The sequence below is a fragment of the Erythrolamprus reginae genome, chromosome 2 (assembly GCF_031021105.1).
Source record: "Erythrolamprus reginae isolate rEryReg1 chromosome 2, rEryReg1.hap1, whole genome shotgun sequence".
NCBI classification, from domain to species: domain Eukaryota; kingdom Metazoa; phylum Chordata; class Lepidosauria; order Squamata; family Dipsadidae; genus Erythrolamprus; species Erythrolamprus reginae.
In genome coordinates, this window is record NC_091951.1 from 150676111 (window position 1) to 150694416 (window position 18306).

The 18306-nt window shown below is 36.3% G+C and overlaps 1 protein-coding gene across 4 annotated transcripts in view; it reads right to left on the reverse strand.

The window, feature by feature from the left end:
- The window catches only part of UNK (unk zinc finger), a 56612-nt gene that overhangs the window by 25853 nt on the left and 12453 nt on the right, over window positions 1-18306 (reverse strand). For all 4 annotated transcript variants that reach the window (XM_070739902.1, XM_070739905.1, XM_070739904.1 and 1 more), the window contains exons 2-6: window positions 4330-4539; window positions 3712-3888; window positions 2183-2313; window positions 1909-2044; window positions 904-1021 (exon numbers count right to left, since the gene is read on the reverse strand). In XM_070739902.1, the coding sequence (XP_070596003.1) occupies window positions 904-1021; window positions 1909-2044; window positions 2183-2313; window positions 3712-3888; window positions 4330-4539 (772 nt within the window). The remainder of the gene's footprint in view (window positions 1-903; window positions 1022-1908; window positions 2045-2182; window positions 2314-3711; window positions 3889-4329; window positions 4540-18306) is intronic.

The following is an 18306-nucleotide window of genomic DNA, read 5'->3' on the forward strand; positions in this document are numbered from 1 at the left end:
GTTTCCTGATTGTTTACTTGTACCCAATGACAATCATTAAGTGTTTTACCTCATGATTCTTGACAAATGTATCTTTTTCTTTTATATACACTGAGAGCATATGCACTAAAGACAAATTCCTTGTGTGTCCAATCACACTTAGCCAATAATAAAGAATTCAATTCTATTCTATTTATACATTATATTTCCAAACACACAATAAAACATGCAGCTAATTTTAGGAGGCTCATACCACAGCCTGGGAAGCACACATGAGATAGCTTTTCCGACTGCAAAGTCTCTATATCTTCATGAGGCTACAGAACAGGCTTCACCTCAGTCTCTATCTTTCTCCTTAACCAAAGAGTTTCCTTATTAAGAGAACTTCCATCTTCTGGATTTAACTTCAGCTTGTTCTCTGTAATCCAGGATATTATCACAATGGACAAACGTCAAAGAGTCCAACTGCATCTTGGTATTATAAGGTAGGGAACAACTGAGCATGTTGTTATCAACATATTTCTGCTCCACAGCTCTGAATATGTTCCTTTTGAAGTTTCATGTAGCTTTAAACAGTACAAGAGGACAGGCCAAGCCCTATGGGGCACTCTAGGTCCACATCCTAGAAGGTCAAACCGTAGTCCCCCTACAGCACTTTCTGATACAAAGGACCAAAATTGTTGCAAAGCAGTGTTTCCAAGGCCCAATCTTGCCACATGGTCAAGAGGAATACCATGGTTGATGGTATCAAAAGCCATCAGGAAGACAAACTGGTGTATTCTCTCAACTAATTTCTGGTGTAAATCATCCTCCGAGACAATCAAAACAGTAATTAGCATGAGTATTGTATAGTTTATGATCTCCAGTAAATTGTATAACGTGTGCATTTACCTATGTAAATGACCAACAAGGAAGAGTCTTTACCTCTGGGTGAAACTGTTGCTCTGTACGGGTGTGACAGTACTGGCACGCATCTCCATTATCACACTTACTAGGATCTCCCCATTCGTCTCCATGTTTCACGCTAGGGCATGGGGAGGATCTTTAGCAACAGGCAGAAAAAGAACGAATTAGAAAGTCATATAATTTTTGAACCAAACGCAGGAACCGTATCTACAATATTTATATAGCTTAATTTCAGCCACTGAGTATCTTTACTGTTTGCTAGTCTTCCTCAAGGAAGACAAATTGTATGTAATCAAACAATGTTAATACAAATCACTCCTATTTAATTCAAATTGGCCAAGAATGAGTAGATTATAAATAAATAGTTGGGTTATAGCTGAGCCTTGAAATATTCCCCAAAATGGTGCTTAATGTTTAGAAAAGGAAGCCTCTTGGCCGCATAAACATTAGCAAAGGAGATAAATAACTGCTAATTGGCATATGATTAGGAGATGTAAGTTTTTCTTGAAATAAAGTACTGTACACTTCTTAGAAAGATGCTATCTCAAAGTCGTCACTCTGAGGCCATTAGGTTTGATGTTCATTCCAGTTTTCATGAAGAAACAATACTCTGAATAAACATCATAACAAAACAGTTGCATCTCAGTAAGTATTCCCTGATTAATTCTTAGAATTTACTACCCCATGGGTCAATACGATGAGAACTATAACTTGGAAATCCCCTCACAACAAAGAAAGCCACCTGCTCATATGAAAACTTATTTTGCACAAGGATTATTTTCTTTTTTCTTTTGACACCATATTAGAATACAGCAGGCTTAAAATACATGCACCCTAATCCTTACTTATGGCAGCATCCTACACCAATGTAATCCTGATCCATGAATTAACTACTTAATGTGAAATGCAATCTTCCCATCATGACTGATGTATTTATTACACTGAAATTCGAGTAAAGTTACTATCCAAATGGAGAAAATATAAAGACTTGGCCCTTTATAAGCAGGTTTTGGAGCACTGTACCTGTATTTATGTTTTCTAGGACTCCTTCTTCTATCTTTGCTATTATGATAATAGGGGCAGGCATAACCTTGGCGACAGAGGCGTGGGGGCTTCTTACACTGTTCTGTTTTGTAGTTTCCCAAAACATAAGTTGTGTCTGTGAAGATAATTATAATTAATCAATTAAAATCCTAAGCAAAATTACTTCTATACAAAGATGTTCTTTTAGAGGAGAGACTAATTCAAGAATAATTGGATTCTGTAAATCCAATGTGTAAAACCCCAAGGAGCTTACCTTGCCACCTTGGCTCTTCACTGAGTATTTTCTCTATCATAGCATGGCTAGCAGCAACTGCAGATTGACCCTCTATGCCACTTTCTGATGTGGCCTGACCATTCTGCAAAGCTTCCATGGCCTGAAGCTCCCTTAGGGAACAGAGATAACTTAATAATTATGCAGGTACAGATACTCAATGGAAAACATATGCATCTATTCAGATCCCTACTAAAAGCTGAGGTAAAAGGCAGCCTAGAAAAAAACCCATCATCTCCAAAATTGCAATGGAAAAGGGTGATTTGCATAGTTTATAGCTCTTAACTGTTTGCCCTGATTTTATTCTCTGCCTTTGGGCATCTCCTCTCTCCCAGATCCCAGATGTCTGTTGGCTGCATCATGGAAGAAGCAGCTGAATGAAGAGAATGAAAAAGGGTCACACATTTCTCCCCCCTGCGCCTCTAATTCTAGTCACAGATATTTGGTGGTAATTTGGCTTCATTCAAACATCCAGCTCAACCTAGCACCAAAATGGTGTGCTGTTTGTTGAGTATATATTCTCACCACAAAGCCTGGGGTGTGTGTGTATTTTTTTTTAAATTTTCTCTCAACATACATTCAAACAATACAGTGTACCATCTAATTTTCCATGAATAAAATGTGGTATTTTGTTAGTAACTAATATCAATCATCAAAAAGTTGGAAAAGGTTTTTTTTCTAATATTGTCATCCAGGTACATACTTTTCTTTTAATTAAATTCCCTCCTTAATGTTCCTTCAAAAAGTACAACACCAATTATATTTCTAATTTACTAACCATTGTGCCAAAGTGCTTCCTTCTTTCTTTATACATTTTTCTATAAACCAAGAAAACCTTGTACAGCCAACCAGATGTTAACAAAAGAAAATTAAAAAGAAAACGTAAACATATATGAATTTCAGACTTCTTCCCCCCCTCTAAATAGTACATTACCATTTTGTGTTTTTTTAATTTAAAATAAGTATGCGTAGTGTGCATAGGAATTTGTTCATAGGTTTTTTTATACTCCGGCCCTCCAACACTCCGAGGGACAGTGAACTAGCCCCCTGTGTAAAAAGTTTGGGGATCCTTGCTCTGAGGAAAAAGTGATGTTTTCCAATGGAAGAAAACAGTTCAATTTCCTATTCATGCCTTAGGGCTCTATAGCTCCAAGGCCATTTTTAATTTGGCTGGTAAGAGAAAACGAAATAGGCCAAGCAATCAAAGTGGTTTTTCTTTTTTAAGCTCAGGCGGGAACACATTCCATGAAGTTGCTATTCCTACTAGTAACCTCCACAGCTTAGTTTTTCTCATCTCCAGTATCCAACAGAAGAGGAAAAACTGGTGACAGTCTGTCTCTTCCAGCAGGTGTAAAGATCTGTTGGAAAGGCGGGGGGGAAATCTAGAGAGACAGGGTACCTCTGCCCTCTCTGCTCCACTCCCCTTTTCTGCAGTTTCTCTTGCCTCCATTTTACATTCCAGGTTTCCATTTAGATTCAGCAAGTAAATATCACATTTATTCCCTACCAACCTGATATCATAAACTGGAGAACGTAGATCATGTGGTCCATGAGCAAAAGCACAATGCAGGCCATTCTTGGTGCAATTTCCTTTCGAATCAGTCTCATGTATGCAGATTCCAGTTTTGTAGTAGCGCAGATGGTATCTCCGTTCTGTATCACCGGTTGTTCTATGCAGGAATGGACACCTATAGAGGTGGGAGAAAAAGAAAGAGCTGATAGAAACTTAAAATCTCAAACATTCTTTCCAGCCAAATTTAAAAATTCAAAATCCTTTCAGATAAACAGTTATCACGCTTGAAAAATCCAGCATTTTTTCCTTCTGAAAATAATTAGATTTGTAATTTAAGGATTCAATCCTCTAAGCAATTATTTTATGATACATCTCACAAATTTCTCTAGAATTATTCCCCCAAAGCACAAAACTTTGAAACACAGCCTTCACTTTGGGAGGAATACCTATCTATATATAAGTAGTGCAATTATAATAAATATTTTCTTTACATTTCCACTGTAGTTTTCCACATTCTTGATAAGCTCTTCTGGAAGATTTTAAAAGCTGAATTGCTATGCTGAAACAGACTGGACTTTTCGTCAGGTCAAGTAAAATGCAACCTTGAGTAACTTACTCATCTCCTTCAGGGCAGATCCCTGTGGTCTCATCATATTTGGTGCAGTAAATGTCAGGGCTATAGTTAAAGGTGCCATCCCGACGGCGGATAGATCGGCGACGACGCTGGTTAACAAAGTGCCAGTGGAAGCATGTGTAGGGCCTGTGCTGAGTACATTTGTGCTGCACAAACAGGGGACACTGCTCTGTGCGGAATTCCTTCAGGTATCTGCAGAGAGAAAGAGACTGGTTTGAGTGCTAGCCAGACAGCTCAACTGAGCCCCACAACAGATTCATTCCAAATCATTCTCCCTTCTAGTTTTAAGTTTGCATTCAAATATGTTCACAGAAAAGCTGGTAGATGTGAATAAATTATTCATTCATTATTCATCCATCACGACTTCCTCAACACCCATACTTGGTGTATTTTCATTTGCCTTTTACTTTCACCAAGAAAGCCAGTGAGTTGAACATTCAGTTTAATTTCTCGATTCTTGAATCTTGTTTCAGTTGAGTCAAATCAGATTATCATCTTTATGGCAGCTATGTGCTGTCAGATGGGTATCAGAGCAAAAGAATCAACAAAGGGCAGATAGTTTGTAGAAACCTTTTGCATTAATTCCTTACTACTGTGTTTCCCCGAAAATAAGACCCTGTCTTATATTTTTTTGAACCCTGAAATAAGCACTTGGCCCTATTGCCATGCATTCAGAAGCCAAATTGGGCTTATTATCAGGGGATGTTTTACTTTGGGGAAAATAGAGTAATAGGTCTACAGTCTAAAAAAGTGAGGACTTGCACTATATGAGAAGAGTAAGGAAAGGCATCACGTAGTATCACTCTCGTAATACTCAGTATATTTTGCAGGAGCAGAAGATGACAGGTCTAGTACTGGAAACTGCTTAGCTTAGCCTAGCTCAAGAACATAAAATGAGATTCGGAAGAAAGAAAGTGTTTTGATTTATTATATATTACATGGAAAGGTAGATTTTCTTTTTTTAAAATTACATATTAATGCTAGAAAATGAAATCTTTGTGTCTGCTTTCATATGTTATTTGATACTGTTAACCCCTATTGCTTTCCAGGCCTTTCTACTTACATTATTTAGTTTTGCTGGAAGGCAGTGAGGAAACTAGAGAAGAACTGATCCAAATAAGGTAGATGGCCCTTAGCCTAATGATCAATCTATTTTATGCCCTCACTGGGAATCTTACACATTTAGCAGAATATTCATATTTTAGACACAACTCTATACAATTTTGCTTTGATGTGAGCAAGAAAGTACACTTATGGTGCAGGAATACATTTTTGTTTACTCGAAAATATTTGAATTTTCTTAGGAAAGTAGGCAGGTTATTTAAAAAACAAAATGTAAAACAATTGAAGAGCCACTACTATGAGACTTCGGAGAGGGGCGGTTTACAAATCTAATAAATAATAATAATAATAATAATAATAATAATAATAATAAAATATTTACTAACATAAAGTAAACTGAAGAATTTAAAAGCATGAGTCCATCTGCACTATTTTAATTCAATATTCCCGGATTCTCAAGTACTTTTTATTACTACATAGTTTTTAAACGACTACAATTAATTGCAATCACTAAAAGATTATAGATATTACTCAACTTAGTCTATTCATTCAGTGACAGGTAAAAGTTACAGTAGTATTGAAAAAGTGGATTTATGACTATTCCTTGAAATTCCAGGTATTACAGTCAAGTGATTGTACATTCAGATGCCTGGTTCACAATTACATTGCAGTGAGCCACATCATGTGCCCACAAGCAAAATTAATGGGGAAACCAGCAAAGAAGGTTGCAACCCAACAAGACAGACAGAGACTTCAGAGGATAATCAAAGCTGCAGAAAAAACAATTACTGCCAACCTGCCTTCCATTGAGGACCTGTATACTGCACGAGTCATAAAGAAGGCGGTGAAAATATTTACGGACCCCTCGCATCCTGGACATAAGCTTTTTCAACTCCTACCCTCAAAACATCGCTATAGACCACTGCACACCAAGACAACTAGACACAAGAACAATTTTTCCTGTACGCCATCACTCTGCTAAACAAATAATTCTCTCAATACTGTGAAACTATTCACTAAGGCTGCATTACTATTAGTATTACTTTTTCCCATTGTTCCTATCATCCATCTCCTACCACTTATGACTGTAACTTGTTGCTTGTATCCTTACGATTTATATTAATATTGTTTCCTGTTGGCTTATTTGAAACCTATGACAATCATTAAGTGTTGTACCTCATGATTCTTGACACATGCATATTTTCTTTTATGTACACTGAGAGCATATGCACCAAAGGCAAATTCCTTGTGTGTCCAAGAAAGAAAGAAAGAAAGAAAGAAAGAAAGAAAGAAAGAAAGAAGGAAGGAAGGAAGGAAGGAAAGAAGGAAGGAAAGAAAGAAAGAAGGAAGGAAGGAAAGAAAGAAAGAAAGAAAGTAAGTAAGTAAGTTGCTCCTACTGCTTTTTCTCCCGAGGAGCCTGTTATAGAGTGCAAGTTTCCAGGAATCCGGTACTTCATAACACCCCCATCCATCCACACTCCATAATGTAAGTGTGCCTGCAATACCACCTTGCCCTCCTGAACCCTTCGCTGACCCACCTGAGGTCATTCCTAGCAGTCTTTGCTGACCCACCTGAGGCCTCTGCCAGCTTCTACTGACCTGCCCATGTTCTCTAGTGTCTGTCTGTAGCATCTCCACCTCTCCCATAGCACCTGCACCCTCCCACTGCTTTCTCCTCCTTAACAACCTGTAGTTATGACAGCAATTGGGAGTGCCAGGATTGCTGTCATTAAGTGATGCAGTCACATGATATTGTGCTTTATGACTGTATCACTCCCACAACAACTATAGCAACCCTCGCTCCAAATGCTGTTGTAACTCAAATACTACCTATACTGTCAAAAATCAAGAGTTTTTCAAATGTACAGAATTATGTAAACAGTTTTATCTGCTCAACACAAGGTTTTGTTTCCGAACATTTGGCTACTGTCTAATATTCCACATTCACTATTAACCAGCAGAATTAGAACATCTTTATTTGCAATGGTTTTTATTGATACTAATTACATGTTTCTTTAAGAAGCATCTAAAATATTGTTTGAACTAAAGTAGGAAAACAAGCAAGTATATTGCAGTATTTACATCATGTATTTATGCTATCTTTATTGCAAATGCAAAAGAATTCTTACATCAGCAATCTATTCCCAAAGGATTAACAAACTGTACATAGGAACAGCCAGTCAATAAAGCTCAACAATGCAAATTAAGTTTGGAAATCATCATCAGGATCCAGGTCTAAATTTAAAGCAAGAAATAATGTATGTGTAAATGTGAACATAACTACAGCATTCCAGCGTAAACAGTACAAGATATGTTGATGGATGAGCCATTCAATGTACAGTAAATACACTGGTTAGTGTATTAACCAACCAAATAAGACAACTTCCTTTAGACTCTTAATATGATTAAACATAATCAAATTATAAATCACAAAGCTAGTATGCTATTTCATATGATCAAATGATATAGTTTTATCAAAAAGGAACAGGAAAAAGTTAAATCATGTCAAAATTATGAGGCTCTAGGACTGCAGGATCAAAATGTTCCTATAGCTTGGGCCTGAAAGAATAAAATATGAGCCCTAAATATGGCATATTTAGTTGTCTCTCAGGTTCTTTATTTGTCTCTGTGTGATAGCAGCTGTGTTTGGGAATTAAAAATCTTCTATCCTAGATTTCTCCTGTTTCCTTAAAATGTTTTGTTTCGGGAGATTCATGGCAGAAGTAAGTAAGTGAGGGGAAAAGTTTCAGAACATAACGTTTTTCCTTTTACATATGTAGATTATTACATTTATATATCTTCTATTCGTTTTGGTGCTTAATGTCTCGGTTTTCACATTGTACTAGACCATGGTTTCTTAAGCTAGCTGTAGTTGCCTGAATTGCAAATAAACTTAGAAGATAAAGTAGGAATGCATAAAGTATTACTATCTGGGGAAAACACTTAATTGAGGCAAAACTGCAGTAAGATTATTATATAAAGAAAGCAGCACCGTGTTTGAAAGAGAATAGAATCAGGATTATTACTTTTTGTCTGGAATTAGGATGGGGTAAATTGTAAAGCTTCTACTACAGTTCTTGCATACTTTTTATCTTAAAAATAGAGGGAGCCATACATTTTTTGCAACTGAAGAGGGGTGGGTGGGAATTTCAGGACCAAAAAGTAACAGCATTTCCTAACTGCATAAAGGCCTCACTGTATTTTATGGTAGGAGTAAACATATCAGTAGCTGGATTTACCCATTAGTCTTAACCAAACAAAGCAAACTTCATTATGGCTTAATGCAATATGCCAGAAGATATAAATCAAGATTGTAGTCCTGCCTTTGATTTGGAAATGCAACTTCTGCTTGTTTTGACTCAACATTTTTGAACAGGGTATATTAATTTATTTATAAGTAACCTAGGAATCTCTCTATTTAAATTTTATCTCTGAGTCTGACAGTCTAATACTGGAATTCTAGAGTCTAAAATAGTGAAATTTTCGGTCTGCATTTTGAGCAACTGAAAGTAAAATACGTTTGATTTTTGTCCTTTTCCTATTTTCTGAATGCACCTGTGGGTGCACTTCATTTCTCTCTTAAAAATAATAACCAAACAACATGACCAGTCCTGAAATCACTAAGAATTGTAACTACTTTCCTTATGTGATAATTTCAAGTTAAAGAAATCCCCCCCTGTAGTAGCTATTTCTTCATCTTCACCATAGTCTGAAGCTGCCATCATGATGAATGTGTCAACCAGCACTAAATGTTATAGAGGCATCATAATTTTCTACAAGTCTATGTGTTCTTAAAACTGAAATTTATTTATGAATGGGAAGAATCTACATTACATTTCTCAATATACTGTACATCAAAGGGTTTTTACATACATATAGAGATTTTTAAGTCTCTCCAGAATATCTCATCAGTTTCTTTTTTGTGCAGCAGACAATTCTGTCCTATTTAACTGCCAAAGTGGAAGGAGTCAGCAAGAAGCAAAATACTTCATCTTCTAAGAAGTGAAATGATTTGTTTTCCTTTGTTAGCTACAACATATGTCCTCTGAGTTTAATATAGGTACTCTGATTACTTACAAGCTAAATAAGCAGAAATCCCCAATCCACCCTCTTGGATTTTATGCAGTTGAAAAGATAAAATGTTGACAGGTGGAGCTTACCCTACTTGGTTAAGAAAATCCTTTCCACTACCTAAAGATATAAGAGCCCTACTGTCCCCTGGCATCTAGCTCAACAATTTTTGTTTGTTTTGTCATTTCTGCAGAAATTAATCTTAGAAATAAAATAATACTAACATGCAAATAACCAAAGTAATTTTTTGACACAATACACCAGAGGTCTTCAAACTTGGCAACTTTAAGACTTGTGGAATTCTGGGAGTTGAGGTTCATAAGCCTTAAAGTTGCCAAGTTTGGGGACCCTGCAATACACTTGGAATTCAATTGACCTTTGGATGTTTCTCTGCTGTTATACTGGTCTCAGTCACAGTCTTCAAGAAGCAAAAAATAGTTCTCCACACCCACCCCACCCCAAATAATGCAATAATGAGAATAAATTAAATTGGTAAAAATGCATGTTAGAACCTGATCAGCAATCATTCTAAAACTGCAGTGGATTTAAATTCCGGCATTCTGTTTTTCTGACATTTTACACAACTTTTTTTCTTAGACTGTAACTTGATCATATAAGCATGGTATAAAATATTTATACTACATTTGCTCAGAATCAATTTAAGCAGTTTTTAAAAGCATCATGGTTACATAAAATGTATCCTCTAAAAGAAGAAGAAATGTTATCTTTCTTTTAATTGTCCCATTTTGCTAAATTAGTTATAAACAGTAAAAATTGCATAACAATTTCAGGTCAATAACTACTTTTTTAAGTAGCCTCAGAGCGAAAAACTTGAACTCAAGCCTTCTAAAGATCCTAATAATCTACAGGGGGACTTGTGCCTTGTGCTGTTGACTGTTATCAAAATCTTTCTAGCAATTTGCTTTATCTAACAAGCAAATATATGGGGGGTGGGGGTGGAAATAAGTCTTCTGATACATGAAGACTTCTGAAAACACACATACCTCCAACAAGGAGGAAAAAAGTCTAGATAGCTTCTCAGGGACAGCTTTAGCAAGGACCGAAATATTTTATATTTTATAGAACATGGTGATAATGAGAAAAAGAAGTAAATTCACTTTGTTATGTGACCAACTTTAAAGAATATACAGTAATTATGATATACAAGTGACGTATTCTTTTACAAAACAAACATTACTCAGGAATATGACAATAGTGAAATACAATCTAAACAAGAGGATCATTAACATGCACCTTTATAACAGTAACCAAAGGCCATATCTATTCTCCACAAAACATAAATACTGACTAAAATCCAAGGCTAGGAAGCTAAAATTCCAAATTAATTGCTTCTGAACCAACTTTAGTCTGATTAAAAAAAAATTAGAAGGCTAAAAAATCTACCCTTAACAGCTGTTTTAAGATCTTGAAAGGAAGGCAATACAGTACATGAAAACATTAGATTTAAATCATAACATTTCTTCAAGCCTTCACAGATCTCCTTGTGATGATATTGTGGCTAGGGATCCATGGTCCACAGGTTGAAAATCACTAATTTAAACTACTGTATTGTCATTAGATTTCATCCAGTACTCAATGAATTTCACAAAAGTGACTTAAACAGCAGTAAACTATTTATAATAAACATTCAGCTTAACTGGGATCTTGATTTTTCAATAGTCACTAAACAGATGTGCTGTTAATGTATCTTCTGAGATGCAAATTCCAACTAGCCCACCATCAAAAAACCCCATGCCCTTCCCTTACTGAATGCTTGATCCTTTTGCAATTCCGGGACAAAATTCTATTTAATAAATAAATACATGAATAAAAATAGGCATTATTCATCTGCTTAGCCAGGAAGCTGCTATTGTTTTAAAATAAATTCTTAAAATGTAGCATTATCAACTGATATCCCTTTTTAAAGTAATCTGACATTACAATCATCCGGTCCTAATTTCAAGTTAATATTGAAACATTTCTGTTAACATTTCATCTGCATTAAGTTGTTTATTGGCACAAGAAGAAAAAATATTCCTATGATCATTTCAGGCAATATCAAATGGTATCCTGGACATTAGCTATCTCCAGAAAATAGAAGAATTTGCTTTGATCATAGCATAACACTACAAGACTGGTATTAAAAATTATATGACAGGGGCAACGGGGCATGTAACAATTTTTACTGGAATACCTGTATCTCCCACAGCAAAAAGACATTTGAAAATTGATGTTTTAAGCAGCCTTCTCTTACCTCTACCACCGCTTCACTCACAGCTTTCAGTGGTTGCTCTTCAAAAAACAAAAGCAAAGACAAGTCAGGATCCTGACAAATACACTTCCTGTGGTGTCCCTCATTTGGACATAGTTCTGAATTTTTATCTCCTCCCTACTTTGTTGGTTCAGGTATCAAGAGAAAAAAAATTCAGGAAACAGAAATATCTAGTAATAACTAACTGAAGGGAAGAGTTGGTATTTAACAGAAACTTAGTAATACACAGTTCACTGCTACCTCAATAACATGTAGTGTAACATTTTCCTTTCAAGCACCTCAGTAGTATTTGCCGTATAAATGATTGAAATGATGTATTTCTTGCCCTGGGTTAATAAAAAAAGGCATATGCCCTGTTTTTATTCATGTATCTAATAGCTTAGTCTTGGATTTGATTATTTAAAATTATGATTTTAACATTTAAAGTTTTAAGAAATGGATAATCTTCAACTACTCATTGGAATATGCCCAGTAACTATATATTTACAAACAACCAAGTATAAGACGTATGGAATCATTTTATAAATTTAGGAGAGAAGGAAAAAATGTAAAAATATAGTAATGAAATAACATTGTGTTTTAATTTAATTTAATTTATAGAACAATTTTTATCCCACCCTTCAGGTATCTATGTACCTTTCTGGGAAGTCTTGCAAGCAAGTCCAATTAAAAAATAGAAATAGAGATCTCAGAATAAATATTTTCGAAACATATTTTCAGTACCAGGATTTAGATAATTCAGAGCTTCAAAACAATAATGAGGAACAACTCACAGATACAATACTGAAACCACATTTTATGACTTGAAATAAAAATTTATTTAAACATTGTAAAGCCAGTTTCTGTCCATTCATGCAAAGTATTTTCAGGTTCTGCCTTCAGGAGCAGCAATTTTTAAGTGTCAAGTACTTTCAAAGGATAGTCCGAGTAATAAAAATAAAAATAATTTAAAATCTGAAATTTCGCTGTCAAAGCAGCCGGAGGATACATAAAATTCTACAGCTGTTCAAAGTCATTGGGAGGCATATAAATTTATATACTATTAAATGGGTGAAATGATGAACAATAGACCAAAACTTTTAAAATTATGATACATAAAATGGGTTAACCCATACAAAGCATCCAAAATCTGGGAGTCATAACTCTTGTGCAATTGAAATTTGGCAAATTTTATAAAACCTAAATATTATCACAGAGCAAGAGATAGCCTTCGACATAGAACCATTCATTTACTGACCATTCAAAGTTACAACAGCATTGAAAAAAGTGATTTATGACTGTTTTTCACTCTTATGACCATTGCAGCATCCCCATGATCATGTGATCAAAATTCGGACACTTGGCAACTGACATGTATTTATGGCAGTTGCACTGTCCTGGGTTCATGTGGTCATTACTTAGAACTTTCCCAGTTAGCGTCCAATAAGCAGTCTATGGGGAAACTGAATTCACTTAATGACTGCATGATTCATTTGACATCCGTAGTGATTTGATTAACAACTGGGACAAAAAAGGTCACAAAATAGGTGCAACTCACTTAATCGCCTCGCTTAGCAACATAAATTTTGGGCTCAACTGTGGTAATATGTCGAGGACTACCTGTAATGCAAAATGAAATCAAATATTTCCTGTACTGATTCTGACAATTGAATGTAGGTTATTTTCAAGGCAAATACATTTGAATGTATCCCAACTTTTCAAGGCAGATACATCTCTGAATGTATCCCAACCAGTAAATTATTATTATTATTATTATTATTATTATTATTATTATTATTATTATTATTATTAAAGACATTGAGGAATCAGATAAAGAAACATCTCTATAACAATGACCACATAAGGTATGGATTGTCTAGTATACTACAAAAACTATCATTCAGATAACCTTTAGCTGGGAGAAACGGTATCTCATGGGGCAACAAATTTTGAACCAAGGTACCTTGAATAGAATAGAATAGAATTCTTTATTGGCCAAGTGTGATTGGACACACAAGGAATTTGTCTTGGTGCATATGCTCTCAGTGTACATTAAAGAAAATATAGATTTGTCAAGAAATATGTGGTACAACACTTAATGATTGTCATAGGGGTCAAATAAGCAATGAAGAAACAATGTTAATAAAAATTTTAGGATACAAACAACAAGTTACAGTCATACAGTCCTAAGTAGGAGGAAAAGGATGATAGGAATGATGAGAAAAAAGTAGTAGAAATAGAAGTGCACTTAGTAAAAAGTTTGACATTGTTGAGGGAATTGTTTGTTTAGTAGAGTGATGGTGTTCGGGGAAAAACTGTTCTTATGTTTAGTTGTCTTGGGGTGCAGTGCTCTGTAGCGATGTTTCGAGGGTAGGAGTTGAAACAGTTTGTGTCCAGGATGTGAGGAGTCAGTAAATATTTCCACCGCCCTCTTTTTGACTCGTGCAGTATACAGGTCCTCAATGGAAGGCAGGTTGGCGGCAATTGTTTTTTCTGCAGTTCTGATTATTCTCTGAAGTCTGTGTCGGTTTTGTTGGGTTGCAGAACCAAAGAGTTATAGAGGTGCAGATGACAGACTCAATGATTACTCTGTAGAACTGTATCAGCAGCTCCTTGGGCAGTTTGAGCTTCCTGAGTTGGCGCAGAAAGAACATTCTTTGTTGTGCTTTTTTGATGATGTTTTTGATGTTAGGTGACCATTCTAGGTCTTGAGATATGATAGAACCTAGAAATTTGAAGGTCTCTACTGTTGATACTGTGTTGTCTAGTATTGTGAGAGGTGGAAGGGTTTTCTCCTTAAGTCTACCACCATTTCTACGGTTTTGAGTGTGTTCAGTTCTAGATTGTTCTGGTCACACCACAAGGTTAGTTGTTCAACCTCCCGTCTGTATGCAGATTCATCATTGTCACAAATGAGTCTAAATAGGCTAACTTATATGGTGGTGTTCAAAATCTGGAACTCATCTGGCAAATTTTATAAAACATTTTATGATTTAAAAAATATAAAAGTTTATTTTCAAGGCAGATACCCATCTGGATGTATCCCAGTTTTTTCCAGTGAAAATTAGAGACTCTGTTGGTACCTTCACCAATGATAGAGCTTCTAATGTACTGCTTCTGATAAAGAAATATCTTTGAAAGATAAGCCAAGTATGAACAAGAGCAAAACAGAATAATAAAAGAAACAGCCTGAAGAAAATATGGTAATTCATGACAGAAAAAATATTCAGTTTATACTATAGAAAATCTCCTGGAAGTTTAGCACATTAATTGTATTTAATGAAAAGCTTTTAGTGCAAATTGTTTTGGGGAAAAACCCACATCAGTGGCTGATAGTTTACCCTCTTCCCCTCCCTAATACAGTAGTAGCAATATTAGTAATATTGCAACTGGGAACAGAAAAAATGTTTTGAGTCCCTGGTCTGCTAATTACTAGAAAAAGAGCTGTGATAAAAAAAGAGCAGGCGGTAATACAACTCTATCCAAAAACTAGAAACAAACATATTAAATGCACAATAGAACATGTGGTAAAATGTGGGAGATGGGTTATTCAAAAATGAGAAAAATAAATAAAAACTAAATATATATTTTATCTGTATAAACTGCATTTTCTTCTCACAGAATTACATTTAGTTATGCATCTTAATGCTATTCTAAAGTTAGATACAGTTATTAAAAATACCTCATATTTGAATTTCAATTGTTTTCACTTCCAACACAAAACCAACTGCTGTTTAATAATAACTAACATCCAAATCAGGATCAAGGTCTTCCCAGTTGCAAGGTATGTTTGCAACAGCCTGAACCATTAGAAAGAGTGAATGGAGGAAAAGCAATGCCTTAGAACAATGGTACTGGAGAGAATTTTTGAGACTACTTTGGACAACAAGAACAAATTCAATACTAAGCGAAGTAAAACCAGACTGCTCACTGGAAGGACTAATAATGAAGCTAAAGCTTTTATCATTTTGGATCAAAAATGCAGAAACAAGAGTTACAGAAGAAGAATTTAATGTTTCTAAAAATGTAAAGCAATAAGAAACAAGGCTAGTGGAATACATGATCGCAGAATACTATCATTGATGTCATTAGCACACATTTACAAAAACTCAAAGCAGCGGTTACTGACAGATAATCCTTGTGAACTGCTATAATGAAGAATAAGCAGCGAGTAAACAAAAGCCTTCAACTTAATTCATCACATGCCTTCAGTCTATATGAAAACATTACTTTCCTCTACAATGTAAGGCAGGCATACATATGAACATGGAACTATTTTATGTGTAAGGTAAACTAAATTGCACTTGCCTTATTGACAGAGAAGTAATTTTTGTAGACAGCACATGATTCTTTTCAGTTCTGCATTCACAAAGATGAATCTATCAGTTTCACAGTGTTTAATGAAGGGAGACATTTCATAGCAAGTTGATGCTCAGCAGATTTCTTCTAAGAAAAAAAACCACCCTTACTGACAAACACTATGGGAACTACTTTTCTAACTGAGTTAACTATAGGGTATACCTATATACCACTGGCAAAATACCGAAGGACAACACAATCTTTTATCCACCTAATAGAGACTTGCTTCCCAGCAGTGCCAAACTGAATATGTGATAAAAAGGCCCTCTGTCCTTTTATATTTATGTTTCAGATAAATAAACACTTTGATGCAATTTCACTTATTTAAAAATCTCTACTTCGATTGGTGAGGACTTGCTCAAAGGACTGAGTAAAACTCTTATTTCTTTTTCTGGCTTATGTGACTTTATCTTAGAGAGAAGAAAAGGCCAGGCCTTAATAGTACTGTAGATAAATTAAAGTCAAAAAGGCTTTCTCTGATTGATGGAGCTGTGAGTTCCCTTATTCTTTTTCCTGAAGTGACCACCAAGAAAGCAAATTACTATTGTTAACAGGAGCTTCCTTTTAAAAGAATCCAAAAGGAAGCTACAGATAGTTCTCACGTAACTGCCATTCATTCAGCAACTGTTTGAAGTTGATCAGCTCTCAAGGTTATGGTCATTGTAGCATTTCCCCCCCACCTTCCCCAGATCAAAATATAGGCACCTGCCACTTGGCTTGCATTTATCACCACAGTATGCACTTCATCTCTCCCCATTCACCTTTTTTATCTCCATCTCTACACTTATCTACCACTGTCTCCCCCAGGTAACTTTTACTGTCATTTCCTCCTGCCTCTGGCTCAGGATAACACAGTTGGCTGAGGGCATAGGCTCAGGATACCAGCTCTGATCATGTTAGAGTGGCGGAATTCATCTGCCATTGAGACCTTGCTGGGCACAGTTAGGGAGAAGGCAGTAGGCCGGAGCCAGCAGAGTGGGCAGGGTAGCAGTGCCAGGCTGGAAAAGATTACAAAACTATTTCCAAAGAGTTTGAAGTCTACCATCAGTTAGATCATGTATAAATGGAGCTAATTCAACACCACTGGTACTCTTTTTAGAATGGTTGACCAACCAAAACCCCACAAACAGCCTGGGTCTCAAGAATCCATGTGTAACATCTAGGAACTAAAAACCTCCCTTGCGTTAACAAATGTCAGCATTCATGAGACAAACATCAGGAGAACCCTGTATAATAATGGCATGATTGCAAGGAGAAAGACATCACAAGTAGCCTTCAACTTATAACCATTTATTTAATGAACAGTTTAAGTTATAATTTATTTATTTGACTTCTATGTCGCCCAATCCCGTAGGACTCAGGGCGATGAGTCTGAAAAAAGTAACTTACAACTGGTCCTCACACTTACGACCACTGCAGCATCCCCATAATCATATGATTCAAATTCAGGCACTTGGCAACTGGCAGGCATAGTTTCACTGTCCTGGAATCATGTGTTTGCTATCTGTGAACTTCTCAGCCAGTTTCTGATAAGCAAAGTCAATGGCCGCAGCTGGATTCACCTAATGCCGTGATGGCAAACCTTTGGCACATGTACCAGTGGTGGCACCCAGAACCCTCTCTGTGGGCACGGACAACATTGCCGTAGTTTCAATCTTCCAGCATGTCGGAGTCCTGGAAACCCGAAGACCATGGGGTGCAGATGTTCTTTGCGTTTCCAGTGCTGTGGCACACGCAAAGACTAGCTAGCTGGCGTGCTTGCACACGCAGGAAACAAGACGAACGAATGGCCGGCACATACATGCACTCTGGCCTGTTGGTCTCAGGTTTCCAGGGCTCCACAAAGATCATCTGGCCAGAGCACATGCATGCACCAAAAAGCAGAAGACCCAGCTGGCCAGCACACGCATGCTGCTCTTCGAATTTCCAGTGGGCTGGTACACACACACATTCTGTTTTGGGCACTTGGTTCTCCATCATGGACCTAATGACTGCACGATTCACATCCTAATTGTAATGATTCACTTAAAGAGGGCAAAAAAGGTCATAAAGTAGGATGCAACTCAATTAACCCTTGCCTTGAGTAGCAATTGAAGTTCTGATTCCAATTGTGTCATGAGAGGAGAGCTACTATGCATACATCAGTGTTTCCCAACCTTGGCCACTTGAAGATATCTGGACTTCAACTCCCAGAATTCCCCAGCCAGCGCTGGCTG